This window comes from Falco rusticolus, chromosome 1 (genome assembly GCF_015220075.1).
Source record: "Falco rusticolus isolate bFalRus1 chromosome 1, bFalRus1.pri, whole genome shotgun sequence".
Taxonomy (NCBI): domain Eukaryota; kingdom Metazoa; phylum Chordata; class Aves; order Falconiformes; family Falconidae; genus Falco; species Falco rusticolus.
Genome location: NC_051187.1, coordinates 67,614,346 through 67,624,456, shown reverse-complemented (window position 1 = coordinate 67,624,456; position 10,111 = coordinate 67,614,346). Strand labels below are relative to the sequence as shown.

General features: G+C 39.5%; 1 protein-coding gene and 1 long non-coding RNA gene across 2 annotated transcripts in view; one reads left to right on the top strand and one right to left on the bottom strand.

Moving 5' to 3' along the window:
• The window catches only part of PPAT (phosphoribosyl pyrophosphate amidotransferase), a 54,121-nt gene that overhangs the window by 3,993 nt on the left and 40,017 nt on the right, over positions 1-10,111 (bottom strand). Inside the window, exons 3-10 of the mRNA XM_037382607.1 lie at positions 8,767-8,973; positions 7,305-7,417; positions 7,040-7,185; positions 5,692-5,764; positions 2,749-2,900; positions 1,405-1,532; positions 888-1,109; positions 18-138 (exon numbers count right to left, since the gene is read on the bottom strand). Of these exons, the coding sequence (XP_037238504.1) occupies positions 18-138; positions 888-1,109; positions 1,405-1,532; positions 2,749-2,900; positions 5,692-5,764; positions 7,040-7,185; positions 7,305-7,417; positions 8,767-8,973 (1,162 nt within the window). The remainder of the gene's footprint in view (positions 1-17; positions 139-887; positions 1,110-1,404; positions 1,533-2,748; positions 2,901-5,691; positions 5,765-7,039; positions 7,186-7,304; positions 7,418-8,766; positions 8,974-10,111) is intronic.
• Positions 1,539-2,797, top strand: LOC119145874. Its single transcript, XR_005103553.1, has 2 exons — positions 1,539-1,667; positions 2,509-2,797. It is a non-coding gene; the product is annotated as an uncharacterized LOC119145874 (long non-coding RNA).

Sequence of the window (10,111 nt, the reverse complement as noted above, 5' to 3'; positions counted from 1 at the left end):
AAAATAGTAGTATTTACCTATATAGTTTGCAAGATCATGAAATTCAGGTCTGTTGGCAATGAGTTCTTCTTTAGTTGGAATGTTTATTCCCATGTAACAAGGAAATCTTATGGGAGGTGAAGCCACACGGATGTGCACCTGAATAAAAACACAGTTTAAAACCAGAATGCTATAAGGTGAAGGTCAGCAGATCATAATAAAATAACCAAGTCCCAGTTCTGCAAAATAATCATGAAGAACAGAACACAGCACTGCACAGAAGCCGTGGAAGGGTTAAAAGTAAAATAAAGTTGTTTCAGATGCCAACACAGCAGGAGAAAGATGGTTTTAGAGTTTATTTTTATGGTATTTCCTAATGTTATTAAAAGGATCCATCCTGATTTTGCTTTTCTTCTATGGTGTTCAATCCTTGATGCACATGTTTCAATTTATAGAGTCAAATACTATACAGAACATTTTTGCTCCAGCGACAGACTTGCACACTCTGTTTCAATTAAAAAATATTGATCAATTAAAAAAATTGTGCTTTCGTGATTTAAGGCATGTGCTATTTACTGCAGTGTGTGGTTGTACTTAATGCAGTACAAAAGTCACACATATGTCAGGAATACAACACCAATACTTGATTTTCTGATCTGAACTAATTTATTTTCCGTTCTCTCTTTGTTTGCCAGAGTGCTTTCTAAATGGAGACCTGCCCCTCTCCCCTGAACCATCCAAAAATCACGCTATCTTCACAATAAACACTAGCCACTATTTTTTTTTGCACACTTGCCCTTTTAAATAAAGAAATAATGTCTATTACAATTTAAGACAAAACCCTGTGCTTTACCCTCTCATCAGTCTTCTATTTACATCTGTATTGTACTGACTGAAAATTAACTTACCTCTTTGGCTCCTGATTCTCTCAGTAGTTTTATTATGGGTGAGATTGTATTGCCCCTCACAATTGAATCATCAATGATAACAACTCGCTTGCCTTTAAAATTATCAGACAGCACACCAAACTTCTTTGCAACACCAAGTTGCCGCAACCTCATGTTTGGCTGGATAAATGTTCTTCCTACATATCGATTTTTACAAAGTACTTCAACATACGGTAGTCCACACTGTAAACAGGAGGTAGTTAAATCAAATTAGTATCTAAAGAATTGGTTATTCTCAGTTACTGTTTTTCTTAAAGCAACCTTAGGACTTGGTATTGACTTCACAGTAACCAAAAAAACTGTGAAATACCTTAATATACTGGCATAATGACAGAAAAAACAAGTGCAGATGACTCAGTAAGAGTACTCAGTGTATTCAAGATACAAAGTGCTATCAATACAAAACTCTTAGCAGCCCATACTGTTATACTCCATTACAAAAAAAGAGGTGTGTGTAATATGCTTGGGTAACATTTACCTTTTGAGCATAACCAAGAGCTGCTGGGGTGGCAGACTCTGGAACAGTGCTGACCAGGTCTGCTTCCACGGGTGCTTCAATAGCAAGCTGCTGCCCGCATCTTCTCCTGACTGAATACACCATCTGACCTAAGAACAGCAAGAAGTGTTTTTCCTGGTGTGCATAATTCAAATTTCCTCAGCCTGCTGTACACATTTCTGCAGCAAGTTTCAGGCACAGAAGTCAGGAAAACTCCAGAACTACAAAGCAGTCACTCACACAAGGTAATATTTTATTTCCTTCCATAATGTATTCTAACATTCATATGTTAGAACACAGAGAATTAAATCCAGTTTGCCCTAACCAGATAACTAAAGTTCCTGTAGATATTACAAAATTTATTTACAGGAGGAAAGAAGCAGAACTTAAGCCTGCCTGTTCGTAATGTGCATATTCTATTTTTAGGCTGGTTTCTCCAGCAAAGTTTGTGCAATCCTGCTGTCTGCCTCTGCCCACTTACTAACTTTTAAACAGTTGGCAAAATTCACCCCAAATTTATTAAGGGGATAAGAGGCCCCAGAAGCTGTTAAGGTCCTAAACAGTCTGCAGCATGGGAGGGAACTGGAGATGCTGTGATGATGCGGCACAGCAAGGGGCACAGCATCAGTACTAAGAAATGTAAGAAGGGAGGATACTGAAGTGTAATGGGATCATGAAAAAAAGGGATGTGGGTGAAGCAGGCTTTGTAAGGGTGGGGAACTGTATTGGATCAACAAATGGCATGCCCACAGAAAGAGAAGAAGGTGTTTGTTGGGTGTGAGAGCCCTGGTTAGTATCTTATCACTGAGACAATTTTTGAGGGCTTCTACAGAAATAATAATAAAGCATTAGACTGACAACACTAAGTACTTCGATAATGCATAGATTTACAAGTTATATTAAAAGCATCTTTCTTTCTTGCAAAGGAAATGCCAAAATAAAGTTATTTTGCAGATCCTATTTCAGAAATCTAATTTTTAAAAAGTTTTCCAAAAACCAATGAAGATCTGTTCTTAAGTCTCTCACTTTTCAGGGATGTCTCCTCTACCTTAATCATGTTTGTGGCTTTTTTCATCCCTTCCATAGGACAGGCAGCCTGACTGAGGCCATATGCACAGCCCCAAACAGGAAGGTGATGTTACATGCTCCTCCTGATGAGTTTTATCTCCTCAAGAACTGTGCCAACCCATTCTGTCTCAGCCCTGCCCTGCAAGCTCACATTCACTGGTACCGTGCTATGATCCCAGATCCTTTCTAGAGTCATTGTTCTCCAGGATAACGTCTCCCACTATTTAGGGAGGGGCTCTGCACATTGCATTTTCTTACCTTCAAAAATACTGTCTGGTCTTGCAAAATAAACATATTCAAAGATGCAGAACGCTGATGGATCTCCTTCAGGTCTTGGTACAACATCCAGCGTCTGGACATCATATCTGGATATTTTCACAATCTCTCCAGGAAGGACCTCACGATAGTACCTTGAAAGAGAAATACGTGCATTTAGAACTGTCCAGAACCTAGATGATCATTTTGAAATATAAACAACTGACAGGAAAAAATGCTTTTGAACATTCCAACACGCCAGTTTACTTCTATCTTAGGATTTGACCTGCAGTGTTTTAAAACTAACATGCTAAGACAAGTGACCTTTACTAAAAGTCTGAATTAATACTCAAAAGCAGTAAATTAATACTTAGTACCAGAGAATTATGCTAATCTTCCTATATGTGAGATACACGGTTCAAACAGACTTAATTGAGAGTAAATTTATTTTAGTAATTTCATCTTGGATCAATACTAGAGGACTTTTCTGTGAAAGCTAATAACATTATGAAGCAATATAAAAAACCATGATCAAGAATAAAGATGGTAGCCAAAAAAATCCCACTCCATAAGCCAGTATCTAGAGAAATATCTGTCTAGTGGTGACAGGCACCTATGCCAGAATGTCATACAGCTGACTGGAAATGTACATTCGAATCCTTATATCTGAAGAAATACAGAATATTATTAGGTTTATTATTAAGTTACAATGTTTAACCTTATTAAACATTTTTCTAGATACTTTAGTGACTACTCAGGTGGCTATTATAAAAATTGCAATCTAAATCTATCCCAAAATACTGAAATATTCTGGAGATACAGATCAGACATGGGCAAATCTGTGATCAATCACTGGTCAGATACTAGCATTAGCAGGCAGCAGCAGTGCCTACAGCAGATGTTTAGACAAAACTGCTTTTTTAAAAATCCACAGGCTTCAGCTGATGGTCCTACATGGTAAGCTTCTCTTAACAAGAGATTTTGAAGAAGTTTCAGAAAACAGTTGTTCTTATCCACATGTAGAATAAATTGTCTCGAGAAAGCCCCTGTTACCAACAGCTAATAGTTCCTACAGAGACAGGGTTGAAGTTACAGCAAAAGAACACAGAACGCCACTCCGGCAATAAACACTGCAGAATGGAATGAAAGACCTGTAAAGTGCAGTCATGTTGCTTCCTGATTTTACTCTACATTTCCTTTTATTTGATAGTTGTGTTCTTAATGGAATTTTTCAGTTTTTTATTTGAAAGGGATCCAGATTAGTCTAGCCCCAAATGCACATTTTTTAATGTCTGATTAGGAGATTAAATATGCTTCTTCATAATCATAGAATGGTCTGGGTTGGAAGGGACCTTAAAGATTATGTAGTTCCAACCCCCCTGCCATGGGCAGGGACACCTTCCACCAGACCAGGTTGCTCAAAGCCCCATCCAACGTGGCCTTGAACACTGCCAGGGATGGGGCATCCACAGCTGCTCTGGGCAACCTGTTCCAGCATCTCACCACTCTCACAATAAGGAATTTCTTCATAATATCTAATCTAAATCTCCCCTCCTTCAGTTTAAAGCCATTACCCCTTGTCCTATCACTACATGCCCTTGTAAAAAGTCCCTCTCCAGCTTTCTTGTAGGCCCCCTTGAGGTACTGGAAGGTTGCAATAAGGTCTCCCCAGAGTCTTCTTTTCCCCAGACTGAACAACCCCAACTCTCTCAGCCTGTCGTCACAGGGGAGCTGCTCCAGCCCTCTGATCATGCCCATGGCCCTCCTCTGGACTCTCTAACAGGTTCATGTCCTTCTTATGTCGGGGGCCCCAGAGCTGAACACAGTACTGCAGGTGGGGTCTCACAAGAGTGGAGTAGAAAGGAAGAATCACCTCCCTCTGCCTGCTGGCCTCACATCTTGTGATGCAGCCCAGGCTATGGTTGGCTTTCTGGGCTGCAAATGCAAATTGCCGGCTCATGTTGAGCTTCTCATCCACCAGCAGCCCCAAGCACTTCTTCTCAGGGCTGCTCTCAATCCGTTCTCCACCCAGCCTGTATTCGTGCCAGGGTTGCCACAACCCACGTGCAGGACCTTGCACTTATCCTTGTTGAACTTCATGAGGTTTCCACAGGCCCACCTCTCAAGCCTGTTGAGGTCCCTCTGGATGGCAACCTTTCCCTCCAACATATTGACCACACCACACAGCTTGGTGTCATCAGCAAACTTGCTGAGGGTGCACTCAGTCCCGCTGTCCATGTCACTGACAAAGATGTTAAACAGCACCCATTTCCTTGAGGAACGCCACTCATCAATCTTTCTTACTTTAATTATGCTCTAGTTCTCAATTGCCTTCCACTCCAAACTTCTAAAGAACAATCTGCAGTCTCCCAAAGAGCTTCTTAGCCTTCTCTTTTTATCACACCTTTCTTTTCAGAGTATCTTAGCTAGAGAGGTAACATGAATGTCATCTCATTCCTTGGCTCTGATGGGTGTTTGCACACATGGAAATAGTTTCATGTGCCCATCATTTTTTTTCAGACAAGGAGGCTGGCTCATCAGATGGCATATGCTACAGCTCAGGTTCGTTCAGTCTGCGATGTACAAATGCAGCCTTTCTGTAGCTGAAGAATTATTTTATAATACAATGAATCTGCTGCAAACAAGGCCTAAATTTAAAAAGTTATACAGGTAACCAGGTTTAATGCAACAAGTAAGAGGCATTTACTTTACAACAATAATTTTTACTGTTACTTTCTGAACACATAATTTTGTTACATTAAAGTGTTCAAGAAAATCACCAGGCAAAAAATAAGACTGGCAAAAAAACCCCTCCAAATAGCTCAACAACCTAACCCTTGATGTCTTTCATATTGTTATAGATTATGATACTTGGCAATTTGAGGTTTAATGTTTAATTGCTGCCTGAGGAGAGCGTTCAGATAAAGTGAAAATCAGGGCACTTACTCTGCACCAATAGACAAAAAGCTACAGGATTCAGAAGAGACTACCCATCCTTCTGTCTCACTGTTATCTTTTCCTGAAATGAAAGACTGAAGTTAGAGTCCACAATTCTTGTTACCATTACCCCCCGCAATTGCATTTCTGCTGCAGTGTCTGGCTGCTATGGTTCAGGTTGCTAAGTGCACAATTAAAGACTGTTGTAATTTCTAACTAAAAAGTATAGCATTCCAAAGTTTCTGTAATACAACCCCCCCCCAACAAGATAAACATCATAAACCAGTTCTAGGCAGAAGTGGCAGTAACAGCATCACATTCACAGTTCATGAAGAGAGACAATTCAGATAACTACCTTTGTTATCTCTGCACTATTTCTAACTTTTCCAATTCTAGTTCAGTGCCTTTAGATATACCTAATTACTTCTGCTCACCTGAGAAACTCCTTCTTTTCCTGTGCTAAATGTGTTGATAGATTCTTTTGATTGCAACAGAGGGTGGACTGAATTTCAATAAGGAGTTTTCAGAGACAGACACAGGAAAGACCAAATTGTGTAATATAGGTAGGGCAGGAATGTTTGTATGCTTTTAAAAAATCTTGATACTTTTTCTTGTGGTTAAAATTACCAAGTTTTGTGTAGACACGGGAGCATTTACTACTTTGCCTTTGAATTATTTTATTTTTATACAAATGAACAATTTTAATTTCACTTCATGGAAAATGTTGATTTGCAGGCTAAACAGGAGCACAAATATTTTTTCCTATAAATTGATTGTATAGTGTTCCATTACCATACTACGTGTGACTGGGAGTGCTTGGAATTTAGAAATACACTGCCAGTAATCCAGCACTTTTCAGCCACCTTACTACAGGAGAAAGAAGAAACCAGACTTGTTTCTGGACTGGACATCATCCTGAGTAACTGGCTCTGAGTGGCCCTGCTTGAGCAGGGGATATGGACCAGATGACCTCCAAAGGTCCCTTGTACCTCAACCCTTCTGTGATTTCGTTCTTCCTTGCTTTCCTGTTTAGGTGATGAGATGTTAATTACATTTTTACAAATATTCTATTACAGTTGGGCTGCATAATTCTGACACTGTCATCAGGTGACTAGGATTCTCTTTTGCTGGGCACAGGAAAGATGTTTGCAGACATTCTACAAATTATTTTTTCTTTACCAACATTCTTTTATTTTGAATTTTCAAAACTGGCGTTTGCATCACATATTCCTACTCGCACATCAGTAAGTATAGCTTTTATTACTTTATCAGTGATTTCAGGCAAACTGTATATATACTTTTATATATATATATATATGTATATGTATATGTATATGAATATATATGTATGGTTTACCTTTTCCGTTCATGTCCCCTACTGGAATAAGGCGACCAATGCAGAGTGGGCGATTCCCATATGGATCACGTACTGCATAGATTATGTCTTTGTGCATAATTAGCAATGAATATGAAGTTGGAGTTTCATTCATTAAATTTTTTATTCTGAAATGAGACATAGGTGAACATAATTGTATGTCACACAAACAGCTGTGTGCATTTACAATTGCATATCATGTTGCGATTAGATTGCTGTTCTTGATTCTGAAACCCATCCTCCTCACCTTGCTACCCAGTCAGCTGTATCATCATTTTCTAGAGGAGGTGTGAAAGCCAGCAACTGGGTGATCAGTTCACTGTCAGAACTGGTCGACAGTCCTACACCATGCCGCATAAGCTTTTAAGACAAAATAAAAGTGTTACCAACATTAAAAAAAAAACCCACATAACATTGCTCAGATTGCAATCTAACAGCACCTTTGTACAATGAACAAATACATTAAAACATCAGTGTTTCGGGTGATCAGATCGTAGTAATGTCAATTTTCTTCCAAAAAATCAAAGATGTAAAAAGACCTAGTACAAACACCTATGCTTGGTACTGCATTTCTCCCTTTGCATCTCATTCCTTTGCTCCACATGCAACCAAAATTAATACCACCAATATTCAGGGCATAAATTCATGTTTGGGCCATTTAATCAGCTTTGTGCTTCTGCTTGCTCTAGGAAGAGAGGTCAGATATCCCAGGGAATATATGAAATTACCTACATCAGACAAAGATAATCAGGGCAGAAGCATGGTCTGGGTACAAAGAAACAACAAAAAAAAGAGGTGTAAAGGGAGACAGAGTGGGATTAAAAAACTGAAATCCCACAATTTAAAGTCTGCTAGACCTAGTCGGCCAAATTGTTCTGTCTTGGCATATTTATGCTTCTAAGGGAGAAGAGAATCTGCAATGTATCTAGCCACCCATTCACTGCTGTATGCGTTACAGTTCCTAATTTTTATCTTTAGAAATCACTTTACATCTCATGTAACTCTGATTCTGCATCTACATTTCCTCAACACTTTTTTTTCTCCCATCCATTCACACACTTGTGGCTCTGATTAAAGACGGGCTAGGTTCTTTTGGGCGTGCTATACATTTGCCTCGCTGCAATGCACAAGTATGTCCTCGCTTTTGGGTGGAACATATCATAGAAGAGATTTGACAATGAAACATCTGCTAAATTTTAATTTGGTTCTTAACACATACCCTTCTAGCCAAACACACTATCAAAATTTGACATTTGTTGGTTTACATCCTGATAGTGTTCATGATTAATTTTGCAAGCCAGAAATACAAATAAAGACAATATTCCAAACCAGACATTTCATATTACAATCACCTCACCTTATTATGCCTCTCCTAATTTTAAGCATATGATTTGCTCCTTCTATCAGCCACTGCAAAGGAGCAGAGCTTCAAGCCAAGCTACCTTTCGTTACGGCTGAGTTAGTTTTCTCATTTGGTCAATATGAACGTGACCATCAGTCTAGAGGATTGGTGAATCCCTGTGAGAGTTACAAATTGCTCCCTTCCCCAGGATATTTTTACTCCAAAATGATTTATTTTTATTTTGGTTCTCTTTCACTACCCCAAGAAGTCTGGTATTAAGGGAAGTCATAGCAAATGACTTTAAGGCTCATTGCTGCCTCATACTCAGAAAGAAACGATGCCAGAGCCTCCCAAAGGAGGTACTAACCTTCCTCCTGAGTTGTACAGCATTTGTTAGCTCCCCGTTGTGTGCCACAGCGATCTTCCCATGAAGAGTTTCTACGACAAAAGGCTGGCAGTTCTGCAGCTCAGAAATTCCCGAGGTGGAGTACCTCGTGTGCCCAATACCAAGGTTTGAAACGTAGAGCTTCTTCAGGCTGTCTGCATTGAAGACATGATTTATAAGACCCATTCCCTTCAGGAGAAAAAGAAAAAAAAGGTTTGTTTGGTTTTGTTTTCCTGGCAACTTCCTCATTTCTCCTGGTGTTTGGTTTTGGTACAGCATTAACGTAAGCAACTTTAAGAGAAAGACAAATAACCTGAAAGACATGGGAAAGAAAGAAGCTGAGTAGGTGTCGCAGTGATACATCAGATCCCATTACTCTGGTTCTTAAAGAAAGCAATATACATTTTTGTGCTGAGGATTTTCATGGAACAATCTATTCCCTGACCGAAAATACGTTTTCTGAAAAATACTGCCGAACTGTTGTCTTGTTTGAAAACACCAGAAAAAAGACTGCCAGAAGACTGGCAAAGAAGAAAAAAAGTTGTGAGAAGGAAATTCTATGTAAACAATTCCTTTTACAGGTTAGCAGTATATAGGATTTACTTTTATCTGGACCCATGATAATGTTTATTAGATTCCATGGTCTTTCTTACCAATGTCAGAAGCAGAGCTTTTTTAAAGAGGTTTTATTGTTTACTTAAACTTTTCATGTAGCCAAGTTGCCTTCTATCTAAAGCAGAAAGGCTTCAAAACTTTTTAGTCAGCCGTCAGGAGGTGCTTTTCACAACAGGCACTATGTAGAGACAATATAGCAGCAAGAACAGTCTGAAAATACTGCAAAGTAGAAATTTAGACTGAATTCCGGGTCCTCCTACAAACTCCTGCTTCTGCCACTGCCTGTGGAAAACATTTACATCCTATGCTCGGTTTCCCTATCACGCGTGGCAGTTGTGATACACACACCAGCCCAGGGTAACACTCCTCTAGGACCTTCAAAGATAGATGGGAGAGCTCTGCAGCTGTGAGCGGTTCACAGCCTGTGCCACAGGTACAGCAACAAGAGAGCAGGATGGGGCAGGAGGGAAGGAAAGTGGTTGAACTCTTTCCAGAGCTTAACGGAAAAAGCTTAAAGAAAGCTCAGCTTTAGGCTGTTTTCTGCTGTGACTGCTATAAAGTCAGAATACCAAGAGGCTGTGGTTGCACATGTGGATTTAGGATACTTACAATCACAATAAAAAGTTACTGCCTCAAACGGCCAAACTGGTACAGATTTGCTTTAGTGGTTCAGCAAACTTTGCGCCAAATCACTTATTATCTGTTGTCTCAC